Below are 19,298 nucleotides of genomic sequence, written 5' to 3'. Positions count from 1 at the left end.
AACAGGTTGATCAAGTTTCTTAGCTTCTCTGAGCTTTCTTTGAATTGTCTTAGGGATGAACAAGACAAATGAATGTAAAGTACCTGGCATAGTTTAGCACAGATTCAGGGCCCATGAGATTGATTGCATTTATTTTGGTAAAAGTTCTTTGTAAACTGTAACAGTAGTTTGTTTTTACCCCTATATATAAACTTTATAGGGTTGATTTTCCTCCAGTGGGGAGCTATTTTGCAATACATTTATTTTTCCTTTGAAAAAAAATATTACTGTCTATATTCATATGCCATTGAATTGAGTTGCTTTCTTCATCCTCATTGAGACTAGGAGGAATTTTCAGAGTGTCATCCAAAAATAGCCTGAAACTGAATCTGCAGCCAAATTAAACTTCTCTGATACAAGGTGAGGAACACAAGCCCGAGGACACCCTGAAGGCAAAGCTTCATCCAGCCGCTGGAGGGTGCCTTGAACTGGCCTTAACCACTTGCTGCCCGTGAAGGCTCTTAATAGGCTGACGTAGAGCCATGGAGGACACGATGTGAAATGAGCACGAAATACCCGTTTCCATGGGAATGGTAGATTTCACAAAAGAATAACAGCAGCATCAGATTCAGCTTTAAGACCTTAAATGTGGTCCTAGATTTAACATCCTGGAGTTCTTATCTACATCATGATGTTTTATGCATCGGTCTCTCTCTCCCCCGCTCAGGACCACCGCACAGTCTCAAGTGTAGCGAAGTCAGGAAAACCTCCCTGGTTCTGCAGTGGAAGCCTCCCACCTACTCAGGACGGACCCCAGTCACTGGCTACTTTGTGGACATAAAGGAGGCCAAAGCCAAAGAAGACCAGTGGCGAGGACTCAACGAGGCGCCTATTAAAAACGTGTACCTGAGGGTAAGAGGATGCTCATCATCTGAGAAATCTTTTTTTGAAAAGGAAAAAGACTCGTGTAATGGTAACTTTAAAGTCAGCAGGATAAAACAGAGCATCTCAGCTTTGGTCTGTATCACGTTTGGGCGCCTGGTGGGATTTCATCCGGCAGTGGTTGGGGTTTGGAGAAGATAAAACAATTTGGTTGTAATTTAACCCGAATCCCTTAGCCTGGCTTTGGAAGACATCCCCCAGCTCCTTCCTCTCTCTTCTTCCCCTCCTCACCTCCACTTACCCACCTCCTACTTTTGTTCCTCAGTCTTAAGATGTTACTACTTACCATCCCCAGAAGGTGACTCTAATTTTTTGAGGGTGGATTTTGATTTGAGGGTGCTATTTCCATAATGCTGACTCCTGTAAGCCTTTAACTGCTGATCCTTTTGAGTCCTGCCCTGCCCCACCTCAGCTGCTGCCTCACGCCTGTGCTCCCGGGAGCTCTCGGAGCCCAGAAGAATGGCTTTGCTCAACTTCTGACCTTATCCTCACCCTTACATGCTCTTGCCTTCCAGATTCCTCTAGAGTGTTCCAGCTGAACCAGTATCTAACTCTGTCTACCAAAGACTGTCCTGCTGTAGCCACTGACTCTCTCCCTTGTACCAAATGGAAATCTCAAAAGAATGTTTTCCCCTATTGTCAGCAGGTGCATCTGGAGACCCTGAATCCACAATAGGGCCTCAGAAACCATGGGGAATGTGACTCCAGTTCTTACTACTTAGAGTGAAGTGTGGCCACATGACCACAGTCATAGAGAAGCTGCACAGTCATTCAGTGTCCAGCCCTGTCTGCTGGCAGAATAGGCCAGTGCCTAGAGGCTGGGCCTTGGAGGGTGTTCAGAGTATAGCTGGTTTAAGAGATTTCTCCTGTCAACCTGATACTGAGGACCAAAGTCCAGACCATTTGTCAGCCGCTCTCTGGGGTTAAGGCATTTATAGTCCCTATAAAAAAGGTAAATATATTCTCTAGGAGAGATAACCCTTAAACCATTACATCCAACGTGCCATTAACTCAGCTCAGCACATGCCAAAGAATTCTCCAGGCCCTTACAAAACCACGAGGAGATAAGGAAGGCCGCATTATGTGGGGAAGAGAAAAGGTCAAGGGAGGTCTGGAGCCTAGAATGCTGTTTGACTGTCTCGATAAGTCAGGAGGCTCTTAGATAGAAAGAGACCCCCGAAGGCCAGTGTGAAATGAAGGTCGGACACATCCGAGGTGGTGGTGGTTTGTGTTAACGGCCACGATGATTTCCAGATCCTCAGTCTGCCACAGCACAGGATCCAAGAGCTTGAGCTTGAGGTTGGACCTGACTCACATGAAGCAAAACAAGGGTGAGAAGCTGAGCAAAGGGGACCGTGAGCCCATAAAAAACAGGCAGGAAGAAAAAGTAATAGAATTTAAACACACCAAACAATGGTTAATGTCACTCATTAAAAAAAGAAGAAGAAGAAAAGCAAATTTAGGGGAGAGAGAGAGTCATGGGGTGTCCCTCCCAAAATGGGAGATGAACTTCCTGTAAGGAAATGACCTTACAGTTTGGCCACAGTTTTTACAGTGAAAATAGAATTATTGATTTTTCTGGTTATGAAACTGACATATGCTCATGTGACATATTCAAACAATAAAGGCATAAAGAAGAGAAGTGAAGATGTTCTATAATCCTCCGACCCATTTTGATGTAGACTCACTCTTCCAGATGTTTCATATTCAGAAAATTTTCAAGCCTGAAATGGAGACAAAATGTACTCGTTAAAAAGTGTCGTCTGGCAAATGTAAGTGAGGGTAGGAGATCTAGCTCCAGGAACAGATTTTAGCATCACTGCCCCCGAGCACCATGGGTTAACTGGTTTCTTCTGGAAGCGTCCCTGTTCACATTAGCACCTCTGGGGATTCCTAGAGAGAGTTAAATGTGCATTACCTTCAGCCAAAAGGTTTAACCAACAGAGCTTATACTTCCTAATTACAGTCTGTGAGACAACGTGGTGAGAAGGGAGTGAGTCATTGGAAGGGGCGGGAGACATGGATGGAGGAGGCAGGGGAATGCAGCTCCTTCAGAAGTTATAAGGAAGGAAAACAAATCCAAAAAAAGGAAAATAGACGTGATGTGTGCCTAGATCATGCATCTCCAGTGCTTTAAGCCAGCAGTCATCACCCCTGAGGTGATGGAAGAGTGGGGGCTGTCCCTGTCACCCCAGCGACTAGACTCTGGGGTGTGGATTCACTTCCTGGGCCGTGTTGCAGAACTCTGACTCATGGCCGCGTATACCTAAGTGGCAGGTGCAGATGTGGCAGGCACCCAGCAACTGGCCTATTTTTATCATAAGAAGGAAATGTTCCTGTGTCTTTTGGTAAATCCACGGTTGCCTGGCATTACTTCTAAATGTAGAAATTAAATACATCAAACCCTATGCATTTAGCCTATGCTTAAATTCAAGTTCATTTACAGATTAAAATCCATTCAAAAATCCATTAGTCCAGTGAAAGCTATCGCTACATAAATAGTGACATCCTGTTGTCATAAACACAATTCAATTAAATAATTAGATTAAAAACCCAGCAGTTTAATACATAGCTCTTTTAAATGCATGGCCACAAACACTTCATTGAATACATGTATTCTGGCTTTGGTTCAAATTACATTTTCAATATTAATCTCCACCACAGCATTATGGGAAAAAATTGTGTCTTCTGTGTGTAATAAATTCCTTCTTAAAATACAATATAGCTTTTAAAAGGCACATGTTTTAAAAAGAAAAAGATAATTTTTTGTGAAATATTAACAGTATTTATAATAGTAATGAGACTGTGCTGAACCCAAAGAAGGTCACAAAAAATTATGAAGTGGGACTGTCATATAAAAACTGTAAATATTGTTTACTTTTCTTGTGTTCTTATAGCTCTAGCTCGGTGGCACACGTGTCACAGGTCCTCAGCAGACAGCTTCCTGATTATTGAAAATGGAAGAATTGGGAATTTGGGGACATTTTGACTGTTCACAAATTACTAAAATTCACAGTCATGTTCATTGCTTGTCTACTTAGTGGGAAATAGCTATATTAAGTTCACCAGGACAGTTCCTGTTTGTTTCTGTTCTAGTGCTTTTAAACCAATGGAAAGTGACCCATGATCCATGCTTATAATTCCCCTCTCTCTTGCCAGAAATGTTATCTGAAATTACTCATGAAATGTCTCAAAAGGCTCAGGGAAAAAAGGGCAGCATCTGTGCTCTTATGAGCACTTTGTATTTTGTCTTTTGACCAAAGAATAAGGTGGCTAACTCCTTTGAAGCAAACTTGCATCAGTCTCCTGTTCCTGCTGCTTGTGGTCATTAAATTGTCTAAAAAAGAAAGAACACCTGAGTTGCAGGGGATCTTGGGATTGTCTCCTTACAGTGGTACAAAGAGAAGGAGGTCTTGGCTAAAGCCGCGCGCTTAGCCTTTGAAGGAGTCAGGTTGAGAACCCACACCCTGTGCCCTCTGTGCTGTATAACTAAGTCGCCACCGCAGGGGAAGGGCACTTGTGTTCAAATGATGCAGAACGCCCATCACTTCTACACCTGTTTCTTCCAGGTGCAAGGCCTCAAAGAAGGTGTCAGCTACGTGTTCCGAGTCCGAGCCATGAACCAGGCAGGTGTCGGGAAGCCGTCCGACCTGGCTGGGCCTGTTGTGGCAGAAACCCGTCCAGGTGGGCCTTTACTTTTTCACTAAAGTTAACCTCATCTCTGTAAGATACCAAAGTAACATTCAACCTTACTTCTGTGCTTTTCCTCATTTTCAAAATCATCACTGTATGCCACCCGAATGATGGGTAAGTGTGACCGTGGGACACGACAGTCATTTACTCCATCACAGGCCCTCAGGGCAGCAGTGGAGCCAGGTGGGAGGTGGTCCAGGGCTACTCTGGTTCATCCTCAGAAACAGGGAAGTTCCTGATCAAATTATGCTTCCTGGACACACTGTTTCAAGCATACATTCCTGGGACGTTATTCCTATTACACTGTGGCCATTTACTCCCACGAGAATGTTTTCCCATCGCAGAGGAAGCTGGAACAACCCAGTTAGCAGGCATGATCTTTAAACAAAAGTAGGATTTATATCATTGTAGCTACTAAGTTAAACCAGAGGTCAGCAAACTTTCTGTGAAGGCCAGACAATAAATATTTTCAACTCTGTGGTCATGTGGTCCCTGTCACAATCCTCAACTCTGCCATGGCACCAAAGCAGCCCTAGACAATGCGTAAATTAGTGAGCATGGCTGTGTGCCAATAAAACTTTATTGTGTGTGTTCTGTGCATTGTGTAATATGATGCATTACATCCAGTATGAAATTTGAACTGTAACTAGTTTTCACATGTCTTGAAATATTAATCTTCTTTTGATTTTTTAAAACTGTTTTAAAATGTAAAAACCATTCTTAGCTTGCAGGCTATACAAAAAGAGATAATGGGCCAGATATAGCCCACAAGCCATAGTTTGCTGACCCCTGGGTTAAGCTAACAGCGTTCCTAACTGAATGATCTACACAGCTGAGGCAGCCCTCAACTTCCCAGCTTTACGACGCCGTGATTGGACTAGGAAAGATAGTCTTTCCCTTTGTTATGAGAACAAAGTTTACAGTGTTCACTGTGCAAACAGTTTCAGGTCATTATGTAACACTTATTTTGTCATTTAATCTCTATCACTTTTCAAAGTTACACATTTCAGTTCATTAAAGTTGTATGAAAGAAAGCACTGGAAATGAGAGAGGATTTAAAAAGTATTAACTAGTTATTTTAAGTTTATGTTCATTGTAGTCCAAGGACTCTCACTATTTTCAGATTGAAATAAAAAGCAGACACATAATGTGACATTTGTTTTTATGGTGAGAAGAGCATGTAAACATAGGAAACTCTGCCCTCACTTCCTGCTACTTTAAAAGCACAGTAAAGGTACCCTTTGAGGAGGTACCTGCCCCTTGCATCCTATTACTTCATAGCCTGCTTTCAGCTAATCTTGTGACTATCCCAAAGTGTGGCAGGTGTGTCTGGAGAGAGTGCATTACCTCATGTAAGTATGCAAAACTTCACGAGAAAACAGAGGAATGCTAGGGATGTGTATACCAGGTAAAAGGTGACACACAAAGAGATGAGGACACATATTCCTATAGAAGTCAGACCCTCCAGGTGCCAACTGTGTGGAAATACAAGGTGCCAAATGGACATGCAGAAGGGCCCAACTAGGAGTCTGCCCTGTAAGAGTATCTAGATTATGTACAAAAAAACTCTTGATCTAGTCATTGATAAGTTAAAAGCACCCTTTTAAAGCAGTGGAACCCAAATCTGATTGAAAAAAGCTTAAATTGATTTCTTGTTTTCTCATCAGTCACCTCAGAATGGCAGGTAGCCAGGCATGATGTTAATAAGGCCACCATAGTGGTGACTATACCACCAGAAAAGGGGTTGCTGGCGAGCTCCTGGGCAGAGTTTTGTTTCACTGCTTTGGAATAAGGTGCCCAAAGTCATTTTGTGGCCGATCCACTCCCAGAGGGTAACTGCAGAGAGCAGCTGCAGACATCAGTGCATAAACAGGACCAGGCTAACCCACCCAGCAGCCAGTGGCTCAAGCCTGGGGAGGAGTCCTGGGAGGAGCAGAGTCACGCTGCTTGACTTGAAGCAGTGACATGAAGGAGCCCAAAGCCCAGGAGACACTGGGACTTGTTCCACAGGCAACAAGCACGTTCCTTCCCGCACCGTGTATTTCCTGAGCACCCGCTACCTGCCGGGTGCTGTGTGGGCCGTGAATAGAGTATCATGTCATCGTCACTGCCTCCCGGGCTCACCGTCTAGCGGAAGAGCGGTGTGTACAACACGTCGTGAGCGAGCTTAGGTGGAGGTTCACGAAATATTTTCCATAGTTGAATAGGCTGTAAGCAGGGTGCTAAGGATTTCATAAATCCCTATAAAAACTTACATGTTGCCTAAGGTTGTCTGTATTTATTAATTTTGTTCAATAACAATATATTACTTTTTAAAAGTTTTTATTGAAGTATAGTTGACTTACAATATTGTGTTAATACCAGTATATTACTTTTAATCAGGTAATTATTGTATGCTAAAATTGGTTGGGGCTGGGGTTGGAGGATGGAGCCTGCTATCAGTTTCACGGTGTGGAATGTGAAACTTGGATTGCAATTTCGGAAGAACAACTTCTTTTGGAACACAGTATTAAAATTTCAGATAGAAAAGAAGGCTTAGCATGTAACAGCAAACCTCAAATACATGTAACAAGATACCTCAAGCGTAACTGGAATTCCAGTTAAAAGTCAACCGAATCCACTAGGGTCGGTAGGATTACTGGTCTCCCTTTGAAGCTGACGAGTATGCCAGCAGATGTAGCCCAGCCACTGGCACAAAGTCTAATCGTGCTGGTAACGAGGATCAGGAAAGGGGCTGAGTGTGCCGGGCCCTGCCCAGAGGTCTATTGGCTGAACAAGCCTGTAAGAAGAATAAGCTGGAAAATATTTAGTGTAAATTTGTTGGGACATAAAGGCACTTCTCTTCCTGATATTTGGTATTTTTCAAATAGTGTCCCATTGATTGTAGCAGGCCTGGGCTGAGGTGGAGGCGAGGTGAGTCAGATCACATGGCAGACAAGCGAGACCTGGCGGGTAACACGTAGCAGGCGGAACCGGCTGCCGATACTCTTACTGGAGACCCAGCGGCAGCAGGAGAACTCAGGTGATGGGCGGGGGAACCCAGATGCAAGGCAGAGTCCCAAGCAGGAGCTGGTGACTGGAAGTTGGGGCTTGTCCCTGGGAGTGAGGCAGGTAGAAGAGCAGAGCTCTGGGAGGAGTCATGAGCTTCCACTGGGCTGACAGCCTGGTAGCCGACCCCAGTTTTTGAACACTGGTTGGTTGTAGAACCTGGTGGGGCTAAGCGTGCACCTGTGTGCTCAGTGGCCTTGAGGTGGAGTTTTGAAGGAGTCTGATGCAGGAAGGCAGGCTGCCTGATAAGGATTAGCTCAACTGGCTAACTGAGAAAACGTCACTTGCATTTGCTCACTGTTCTCTTTCACCCATTAGGAAAGTAGTTTTCAGCCTAGACTGTACATTATGTTAGAATCATGCCAAGAACTTTTTGAAAATATTGACTCCATTCCAGACTCTACTCCAGGCCAATTAAATCAGAATCTCTATAACCCAGGCTGGGCATAGGTTCGTTTTTGTTTGTTTAGCTCCTTGGGTAATTCAAGTATGAAGCCAGGCTTGTGAACTGTGCATTAGACTGTGGGCTCCTTCAGAACAGGAGCTGTGTTTTCTCTCGATGTGCCAGGAGCCTAGCACCTGGTGTATAATAGTCATTTATTAGATGAAAAAAAAAATGAGTGACTACCATGTCCTGGCGCATGAGTGTGATTCTGTTTTGTAGCCACAGAGTGTACACTTAACCCTAAATACATCGTAGTGAACGCCCTGGTTATGAAGGGCGAGCCATAAGGGGCTCAGTGGAGCCACGATGTGGCCCCAGAGTGATGGGTCAGCCAGCAGTCCTGTTACATAGCGGAGCTCGGTGTTACCTCCAGTGGTTACGTTAGTTCACTTCTATCTGCTTCTGTTCTGTCCCATGCTCCAGTTTTTTAAATACCACACATGCACATGCACATATGCACACACATGTGTGCATGTGCTCACATGCACCACGCAGAAGAACAAATAATAAAACCTGATAAAAAGTGACCTATTAATGCAGATGTAAAAGACTACATATCAGATTATGAAATGTATGGGAAGATGAATTCTCACTTTTAAATTTTATCTTTTTTAAAAAAAAATATCATTTTATGAACGGAAAAGAAAAGTGGAATGGAGTTAATTTCCAAAAACTTTCATTTAGCCCTGGGCCATACCCTAAGCCATTGTCTTACTGGGGGTGGTGGCAAGTCTGGAGGGATCATTAAAATGCCATTCCACTTAATCCAATAATCCTTCTGCATCCACATTAAGGATTTGTTTAGGCTCGGGGCAGCTGACTAAAGACAATGCTTCTTAAATCCTTCTCAGATTAAAATGATCTCATTTTCTATAGCCAAATCTCCTCTGCTCTCAACTGAATTCTTCATGTTCTTAAGTAGATTCAAAGGTTGTTTTTGAGAAAATCTGAATCCTGGCAAATTTTGGTTCACGTTTCCAGCCCAATTCTGTGGGAAAGTGAGATGACTCTTCATCCAGTGGAGAATGTCCATAGGGAATGTTTGCTCTGACAGCAGAACATCACACTTGCTGCCTGCCCGTTAAGCATCAGAACCATATTGATCGTATGTTAAACAACCTTAGAGCACGTGGCTCTTTAGACATTCATGAGTTCAGCCATGAACCGACAGCAGCTCAGTGCTTGGCAAAAAGTCAGGGTGAAGGACATTCTAATAAGAAAATTTGAGGATGTTGTCGCTGCACCTTTTCCACTCTGACCCTGCGCCAGGTTCATCTCCACAGGTGGTGGTGCGGACCAGCCTGGGGCCTCTTAGAAATGCTGCCCTTACATTGCTCTTGGTTTTCCTAGAGCGTTTATATAAAGAACCATCCATCTGAATATCATGTATCTTTTGTAAAATCTCAGTAGAATTTTTTGCCCATGATGTATCCAGGATCTCTTTATTGAAGGAATACGGCTATTAATTCCTCTTTGATTTTAATATGTCAAAAAAATGGCCTTTCCAAAGCAACATAATTAGTTTCTTCATTGCAGAAGAGGAATCTATGACCCAGTGTCCTTCCTTTTCAGATCCAAGACACTTTGAGCTCATTTTTTAAATTGTTTTATCTACATCTAAATTTTCCAAGAGACGTCTTTCAGTTTTAAACTCTTCACCTTTATTCTTTGTTGTCCCAAGTAATGTGTTTAAAGTATTTTTTTTAAATTGCCTTTTTCTCTATAAACCCAGAACATGAGAAGAGTCTACCTTTTTTTCCAAAGGCAACTTCAATTCTATTTCCCATTATAGGTATTACTGTAAAATATTTGGTCTACTAAGTCACTCTTTAAAAACACCTTTATTCAAAGAATGATGTTAACAAATTAATTAAAGCTGAACAGTAACAGAAGGCTTTGAATTTGAAAAGCCGTATTGAAAAAGCATGAGAGCGTTAGCCCTGCAATTCTTGTGACAAATAGGGAACAAGCTGTAACTTGTTGCCTTGATCATTTTAAGACAATAACCTTGTTATATATTTAAACTGCTCTTTCTTTGTAACAGTAGATTATTTTTGACTAAACATTATTTTCTAATGAGAATAGTTATGGAGCTCAAGAAATATGCTAAGATAACTAGTTGAATTATTTTCAGTGAATTTGATTTTTCAAAAGCTTGAGATTATGATCACTTTTAGAGTGATACTTTCAGCCAGTTGACAGCATCATCGTTTGACAGCGAGGAAATCAAGCTTTGAATTCTGAGCGTGAAATTAAGTAGGAAACACACTGCAGCTAGAATGTTTTCTTTGTTGGTATTTTTATTTCATCTTGTGTTTATCACAACATTGGTCTTATGCTGAAGCTCTAGTAAGATAAGTTCCAATTAAATAAACATTGCAATTCTAAACTGATATTTCTCTTTTAAATCCGTTTTTTCAGTCTAGCCCCTGGCACATGTAAATATGTACGGAAAATATGGAAACCAAATTCCTGCCCTTGTAGAATTTAATCTTGTTCTTGATAAAATAAACAACCAGTGCAACTTTCTGAAAGATGAAGATTAATCAAATGCTCATCTTAATGAGCATTTGGTTTTTGAAACAGAAGTGTCAAAGATAGCTTTAATTATTTTCTATTTTTCCCTTTATTTAAATAAATCAGCCAGTAGCATCCATCATAGCCACAATTATGTAAGCATAAACTAAGGAAATGTTCATGCCTCTCTTTTACTCACTATAGATATTGCCTACCATGTCCTGATTTGATACGATTAATCAAGAGAAGCTTCACAGATGAGCAAAACTCTCTGATACTAGCTGACATTCCACCTAGTCCCTGCTTCTTATTTTGCCCTCTGTAGGCAATAACGCAATTTCAAGTCACAAAATTTGATCTAAGACTTTCAAAAAAAATGCCATGTTGTTTTCTAAATGTATAAATTATTACATTTCTTACATGAGACCCCAGCTACAACGTAATGATGAAAAACTTGTAGGTTAAAGTGAAAACACACATACTGCCTGGGACTTAAAAATAATATCTTTTGTTTCACTTCATATTTTCACAAAAGATCTCCAAGTACAAAAATTAATTTTCCAGAATAATTAAATGAGACAGCTCTATACTCTTCTCAATAACTGAGGCAATTGAGACAGCAACTGAGCAGGGTTTTTCTAGTCTCCAAGTTGTCTGGGTTTGGGACCAAGTCTGGCCCTTCAGAAACGTGAAAAGATTGTTTCCAATACCCAGTTGTTCCATTTACCTGAGCGTTTACTGCGAAGGCATCAATCCTTTAAAATTTCATTTTAAGACCTGTTGATGAAAATTCTTATAAAATAGATTACATATTTCAGTACATACCCTTCACCCTTCTTGGATGCAATGTACTTAATCTTATCTACCTTTTTCTGTGTGACTCAGAGCCATAAGTATCAACCTTATTTATTGCCCAGTGTTGCAATACAGTGATGTCTTACAGGGTGAGGGGCCATTTGTTTATCTACTGAATAGTGTCTGTACCTGGTTTTCCATTTTCTGCCTCCTCTCTTGCTGCCATTTATTTACCTTATCCTCCGTGTGCCTGCTGATCACAGCTTCTTCTTTCCTCTCTTTTTCGGGACAAACTAACCAGCTAGCCTTGTTAGAATCATCTCAAGTGAAGTATAGCTTCCAAGTGATGGTCTGTGGAACCCTCCAGGGCATGTCTGGGATACTAGCACATGGACTTTGTGACATCAGTTCTGGCCCTTAGAGGTTTGCTTTCGTTACTTCTTGGTTTAGGGCAAGATCCCATATGGGTGAAGTGTTACTGTGCAAAGGTTATCCATGGAATTGAGAGAAAAGCCAGGCTAATATATTGCTCATGTTCTTTCCATTTTATCGCTCCTCTGCAGAAAAGTCAAATCTTTCATTTGAGTAAAAATCAAGATTCTTAACCTAAGCACCATTTTTTTCTGTTGTAAACTTGTCATTCCTCCAGTATAACAAATAGCAGGCGCATGGATGATTCACTTCCCTTTAAAAGGGATTACAAACAAAACAATGAATGATTAATATGAACAATCTGTCATGCCTCCAAAATAGATATTATGCAAATAGCAAGAGAGGTTTAGTCGACTTCCATTTCTTCTCCTTTCCTCTTCATAACAACACAGATATACAGGAAATTTTCGGTTTATATTCTCTCTCCAGTTCAATCATGCTAACTGTGTATTGTCATACCATCTAAATCTCAGCATTCTTAGGCGTTAGTTTTTTCTTGACTTTTGATAAGAGCACTATTTTCGTTATTTGTTATGTAGCAGTGGATTGTAAGGATTAGTCATGTGTTATCAGGAATAGAAATAAAACATTTTGGTCTGCAACTTGCAATGAAATAGACACAGCCCTTAGTAAATACATGGTGGACATTTCACTCAAGGTTATTTCTGTTTATCTATATAGTCAAATATGAAAATAACCCTTTCTTTTTTTTAATATTTAAAAAATCTCCCAGAACTAGTCTTCTCCAAGCTTTCCATGTGAATTAAAAATCACTTTTTGGAGGTTTATAATGGAAGCACATACTGCTATCAGTAAGGACACAGGTTAGATCAACTACCAGGCTTAGGAGCCTACACCCTCAAGTCCCTGATCACTCTTTTCGGGCACTTGGTTTGTTTTGCCCTTTGCCTGGGAGGAGTTTTGCAATTCTTTTTCCCCTGACAGGTTTTACTGGACAGCCAGCCAGGACACTGGCTTCTTATGATGCAGTCTAGCACAGAAAACCTTTCATCACTTGGGAAGTATCCGTTGAAAGATTTTTTATGTTTTTTTTTAAAAATAAAGCTGTACCTCTCTGAAATTAAATGTATTTTTCCTAACGTGTGGAAGCAGACCAAGTGTAGATTGGTATTCGAATGAATGTCAATTTGAGAAGAGCGTTTTACCTCTCAAATTGGATTTAGTTGTAGAAGTGAACATTTTACAAGCATCACACACTCTTTGAATTGCTATATTGAATGCAGGTGTTAATTTATTAGAGCCCTCCAAAGTAAGAGAACTCAAAACATTAACTTGATTGTTTTCTTTTAAAATCCAACAGCCAATCTTCTTGAAACATCTGGATCTCTTGAAACTCATTTCCATTTGAAGTTCTGCACAGTTCAGTAACAGTCATTTCTAGGTTGTTATTGTTCTAACCTAAATGGCATCTTTAGATTAATTTATGGCTACCCGATCAGCAGAACTTTCATTCTTAAATGATTTACAGACTGAACGCTTGAATATAGGCAATTCTCACTCCCTCTACTTTCTCCCCCTTCAGTTGCCCCTTGGTTTCTTTATCTCGTATCTGTCCCCTCTTGGTGACTGTTTAGCTGTGGGTGTTCTTGAGGCAAACGTCATAAATTAGGCCCTGAAGAGGATCGAACAACTTTTGTCTTTCCCTGAGGCTGCCCTGTGCTTCATATTAAGGTCCGCCCACTCCTGTAACTGTCCCATTGTCCAGGTCCACCAGGTTTTCTTCAGCCCTGAACAGACAGTACTGTTCGTGGTGTTGGCTCTGCCTGCGTAACATGGTACATTCACTGAATGCCATGTTACGAGTCGAGATGTAGCAGGACTGTCAGTCGCAGTGGGGCCTTTTCCCTCGCACAGGCTCAAGGACCCCACCTTAAGGCTGCAGTAAAGGATCCCAAGGTAAGGAATTCTTGCTTGATTGATTTCTACCAGAAAAGGTCAGTGCCCTGTTTTTGATCTTCTAGGAACCAAAGAGGTTGTTGTAAATGTGGATGATGATGGAATCATTTCCTTGAACTTCGAATGTGATCAGATGGCTCCAAATTCTGAGTTCGCCTGGTCCAAAGACTACGTACCCACTGAGGACTCCCCACGATTAGAGGTTGAAAGCAAAGGCAACAAGTACGCACTGTTCCAGCCGAAATGGCGGGCTTCCTTTTCATGACGGGAGGATGGAGGCAGCTCTGTGCTTTCCGTTTCAAGTGATAGGATGAAATCACAAACATTTTATGTCTGGTAATGTGGAAAGTCATAACCAATTTAAAGCTTAGAAAAATAGCAATCCTTATAAAGTACTTTTCACAGTATCCCACTTTAAATGTTTTTTCATATATTATCTCATTTATGATGTAGTAAAAGTGTTGAATGGCCTAAAAGATAGTTCTCAGTATTCTGAATTCTACAGAATTTTGGAATCTTAAAGTAACGGTGAAGATAGTTATGGGGAGGGGTGAGGAAGAACCTGCTGCTGGCTGTCCTGCTTTTTTCACCCCCACTTATGAATGACACATCAATGCACTGGAAAGAACTCTATGGAAAGCACAGGATAGATGAGTTCCAGTCTCGGGAGCTGGCTGTGTGACCTGGGGCAGCTTTTAACTTCCATGGACCTCAGATTTCTTTTTCTGTAAAATGGGAAAGAGTGAAGATGATTAATTGTATGACCTATTACTTCCTTTCATCCTCAAGATCCTGAGTTTTCTTTTTACTTCACCTTAGTTATCAAGCTCTTTATCTCTATGATGCCAACCAGATTGGGTCATACTTGGCAAAGCAAAATATTCCTAATTACAAAGAAGCCCAATATATATGAAAAAAAAGAAGAAAGAAATAGTAATTTTGTTGGAGAACAGCAAGAAAATACTGAATATAATTTAAAGACATTTTGCTGTTGCTATTGCTGTAAAGTCCTTGAAGTAAAACATGATTTTGGTCAAAGAAAAGACAGTCAAACTGTAAATTTTTCTTCTTTGACTGACTTGACTAACATATAAATGTTTGGGTTATCTTTGACTAGCGATGCCTCACCAAAGTTAGAAAACACAGTGAACTAGACCACTGACCCATTCATTCATTCCACAAATATGTATTAATCACGAATTATGTGCCACACAAGGTCCTGGATGCTGGAGGACACCACAGTAAACAAAACAGTTCTCCTCCCTACAGGCATACTGTGGAGGCATTTGGGTGATGCAATGGGCAATGCTGATGCAGTGTGATGACCTTGGAAAGGGAAGTGCAGGACATGACATGAGAGAGGCACCGGAACAGCAGTTTCTGCCACCTGGGGAAGAATTTTTTCAGGCTCCCTAACAAGGGCTGATCAGCTGAAAGTATCTTTATTCAGCATGTGCATTGATATGCATCAGAGCTTGGGAATGGAGATCTGTACCAGCTCCCCTTCCCATCACCGTCATCCTGCAGCAGGAGGTCAGGAAGGTCTTTCTAGAAGCAGTGGGAGTGAGGAGGCTGCCAGTCAACAAGGCAGAGAGGAACAAGGGCCCCACGTACAGGGGGCGGCGAGTGCAAGTGCCAGAGACCAGGCAGAACACGGGCTCGCAGACCCCTCGCAGCCTTGTTACTTATTAAGTATTCTGTTCCGAAGGACGAAAATGACCTTCAAGGATCTCGGGGAGGAAGACTTGGGCCTTTACTCCTGTGATGTAACAGACACAGATGGAATAGCGTCAAGCTACCTGATAGATGAGGAAGGTAAGCTACAAACCAGCCTGTTCACGAGTCTGCGGCTGCTTTGATTTCTCAGTGAGTGCCTGGAATCAAGTGACTGTTGTTTTAGTTCAAGGATTAACTGTTCTCCTTTTCCCCCCACAGAACTGAAACGTTTGCTTGCTCTCAGCCAAGAACACAAGTTCCCAAGTAAGTGTCCACAATACAGTGACAGAGTGTAGCCATCCTACTAGACAGCTTTGATGGAGGAGGAGAGGCTCTTGAGAACGCAGGGCGGAGCACACACTAGTAGCTGCAGAAGCACTTTCCAGAAGGGCAGCTGTTGTCTCTGCCATTGTTCTGCAAAGATACAAAGAACACTAACACACTCTGTTAGTTCAAATACATCCCAGCTCTGTTAGGTAGAGAGGAGTCATGTTACATTAGAGCAACAGTTGAGTAATTAAGTTCTTTGCTTTTTGCCTACATAACTTGGAATCATTAGATATTTTTTTCTGGATGCATTCATTCATATGCCTTTAAGACAAACTAATCTCTTCCTAAGCAATTTAATGTTAGCACTTAGTAGAAGAATTAAACCTCTAAATAAAAACAATCTAAAGACACCACCTACCATTTTAAACTCCTGGAAAATTAGGAAAAGATCCCTGGATCAGAAAAAGAATCCCTCTGAACTACCTGAAAACCCTTCAATAAAGCACCTTCTACATAAAAGATTAAATTCCACAGCTGACACCTCAGAGAAGAGAAAGAAGTCTGAAGTGAAGCTCGGAAAGTTCCACTGGCCTGATAGGATCTCTTGCGATTGGTACGCATTGGCCAAAGCAGTGAGGTGTCCAGAAAGTTACACCCTAGGGCTGGAAACAAGCAGAAGGTGATAGCATACACTCATTCTTTTAAAGTAAGGATTTTTTCACTCCTTAATCCCTACACTATAACTTCTTCACTAATGCAGGAGTTTTAGGAACCCAGGAAACTATACTTGACCTCAAACAATAGGCAGAACTTCGTGTGTTTGTACATGTGCATTTTTTTAGGGAGAGAAACTATAGCTTTCCCAAAATTCTCAACAGGGCTGTGATTAAAAACAAACACTGCTCTGAAACCAGTTGCCTGACTTCTTACGTTCCCAAGGAATGCTTTTTGGATGATGAGGCCGGGTGTTGGTGGTTACTGGCCTCAGCTATGATGTTCTCAAGACCAGCTGTTCTCCACAAAGCACACAGGGGTGCCTGTGGGGAGTACGTGCAGAGTGCAGGCTCTGAATTCTTGGGGGAACCATTTCTCACTGTAAGCTTCTTCACCATAAAACTGGAAAGGTAATACATGAACGGTGCCTTAAAGTTATTCTTTTAACTGTATGGAAGTTAGAGGTTTGGCCTGGACTCTCTTTGTTCTGTGCTCTGTGAACCTGAGCAGCTCATCCCAGGTTCCCCGTTGCCTTGGTTCCTTTCCCGGGACTGGCTGTTGTAATCGCTTACAGCAGTCCCCCTAGAGAGGCGCCATCGTCAGCAGGGCACTGGTTGATCCTTCAACTGTTCAGGAAAAATATAAATATTAATTGAAACAGAACAGTGACCTAGAAAAATCCACTTGCAGAAGAGCTGTCTGCCAGCCGCACAGCTGTCCTCCCTTCGTGCCCCCAGGGCTGTGAAGCAGGGAGTGGAGGAGACGGTCACTGTGTGGAACACGGCCAGTGAATGTCCGCATTGTCTATGGGCGAACGTCGGTACAAGCGGAGAGAAACAGCAGCACCTACTAATCTAGCTCGTCAGACAGTAAACACTGACAAAGTGTCTCGGGGATGGCTGGTGCAGACAGCATTCACATTTAGCTCAGAGGATGGAGCAGAGGGAAGTTGGGGTGTTCCTCCTGAATTGGTGGCACCCGGCTGGCTTCCCTGAGGCTCAGTGATGGGATGGACTTGAAGACAGCGTTGCCTGCTGTCACTGTGGTTTACGCTGAGATATTTTATTCTGTGTGAGCCTAAGCACTCTGATTGTTGGTTCTAGGAGAGAGGGAGCAGCAAGCTCAGGGGCCCTTTTGTTAGAGACCCTGTGTGGCATTTGCGTCGGCACAGAGAGAACCCGACAATGTGTTAAAAACCCCGACATGTGAGTGTAACACTCCCACCCCAAGGGAGCGTCCGTTAGCCCTTTGAAGCAGCGTTGTAGCTATAACAGCTCCAGTGTCTTCTCTCCCCACCACTGTGACATCAGCTGGGTCACCATGTGAATATTTTCAGAGACCTGATGATAGGGTCCAAGCTGCATATTCCATTTCTCCATGTATACCACTTCCTCTTAGTAAACGCTGACACATAATTAAGTCATCTTCTTGAGATTTTGTAAGTTTTTAAATGGTCTCATTTCTTATAGAGTGTCATAAAGAGTGTGGTGTTCCTTTATCCCTTGGCACAGCAAATTCTCCTATTTTAAGCTGTTTTCAAAAATATTTTGAAAACCACTAAACATATGCCCTAAACTTACAAATAACAGATATGTTGCTGGAGCAAGTAAACTGCCAGAGGAAAAAAGCCCAAGGAAATTTAGGGCTGAGTAGAAGGAAAAAATAAAAATATGTAAAGCTAAAAATAGAAAATAATCTAGTCTGTCTTGCCAGTAGTAATACTAAATTGCAGTGCAGTGAAGCAGTATTTGAATATATATGTACACACACATGTATGTATTTATATCAAGAATTCAAGGTGTTTGGGGGGGATGGTGGGAAGTCTATTTCAGTACTGACAACATCCTGCATAATACATCTCGTCATTAGCAGACGTTGGTCATTATCCCACTTGTGCGTGTATACACTGTGTGTGTGAGGTATACATAAGCACATATAATTACGCCTATTTGGTGTGTCCTCTTAGGTGTAAATGTATTTTACCATTGATGGTTGTAGGGTGCTGTTTAAACCCCTGGAGAAAGAGTCACCAAAATATTAATAGCCACATTTATAGAGCACTTATTATATGCTGTTTATAGGATGCTTAAATGGAATATGACATTTAAACTCCGCAATGACCTAAAAAGGGTCATTACTACGGGGATTTAATTTTAGAGATGGAGAACATGAGGCACAGAGAGGTTAAGTAACTAGACCAGTGGTACACAGCTGGCACCTGGGGTTAAACCCAGGTAGTCTGACACTAACCCGGACATGGACCGTTTCTGTGTGGAGGCAAGTCCATCTTCCTCATTTTTACAGTTAAGACATCTGTGACAGTCAGGATTAGAACCCAGTTTTTCTGTCCCTCAATATTCAGCCTCTCCCCTACAACACTCTCACTGCCTCCAGGCTTTGCAAGAAGCAAGATGCTACACCACCGTCTCTGTTGTTTTTCCACTTGTTGGAAAAATCTGTGTCAGTACAATTGGTTACCAGGATAATCACTACTCTTATTTTTATTTTTCATAGCTGTCCCAGTTAAATCGGAGTTGGCAGTTGAAATTTTGGAGAAAGGCCAAGTCCGGTTTTGGATGCAGGCTGAGAAGCTGTCTGGCAATGCCAAAGTCAACTTCATATTTAATGACAAGGAAATTTTTGAAGGGCCGGTAGGTTTTACACTTTTTAGATTTCTAAACATATCATTGCAGAATGTGCCGGGGAAGAATGCAGATAAGCTGTTATGAAAACCACTGGATGTGGGGTGGGGGAGTGTAAATCACTTCACACGTGAAAAGTGTGGAAGAAAATATATCATATTATCCAAAATTGAGACACTTCTGAGAAT

General features: G+C 41.9%; 1 protein-coding gene across 4 annotated transcripts in view; it reads left to right on the top strand.

Moving 5' to 3' along the window:
* The window catches only part of MYOM1 (myomesin 1), a 121,817-nt gene that overhangs the window by 81,930 nt on the left and 20,589 nt on the right, over positions 1-19,298 (top strand). For all 4 annotated transcript variants that reach the window (XM_072949167.1, XM_015239970.3, XM_072949169.1 and 1 more), the window contains 6 exons: positions 707-891; positions 4,491-4,605; positions 13,834-13,990; positions 15,477-15,583; positions 15,704-15,748; positions 18,983-19,119. In XM_072949167.1, coding sequence (XP_072805268.1) covers positions 707-891; positions 4,491-4,605; positions 13,834-13,990; positions 15,477-15,583; positions 15,704-15,748; positions 18,983-19,119 — 746 coding nt within the window. The remainder of the gene's footprint in view (positions 1-706; positions 892-4,490; positions 4,606-13,833; positions 13,991-15,476; positions 15,584-15,703; positions 15,749-18,982; positions 19,120-19,298) is intronic.

Source organism: Vicugna pacos, chromosome 24 (genome assembly GCF_048564905.1).
Source record: "Vicugna pacos chromosome 24, VicPac4, whole genome shotgun sequence".
Lineage (NCBI taxonomy): Eukaryota > Metazoa > Chordata > Mammalia > Artiodactyla > Camelidae > Vicugna > Vicugna pacos.
The sequence above is the reverse complement of the archived record's forward strand: the minus strand, read 5'-3'. Positions and strand labels throughout refer to the sequence as shown.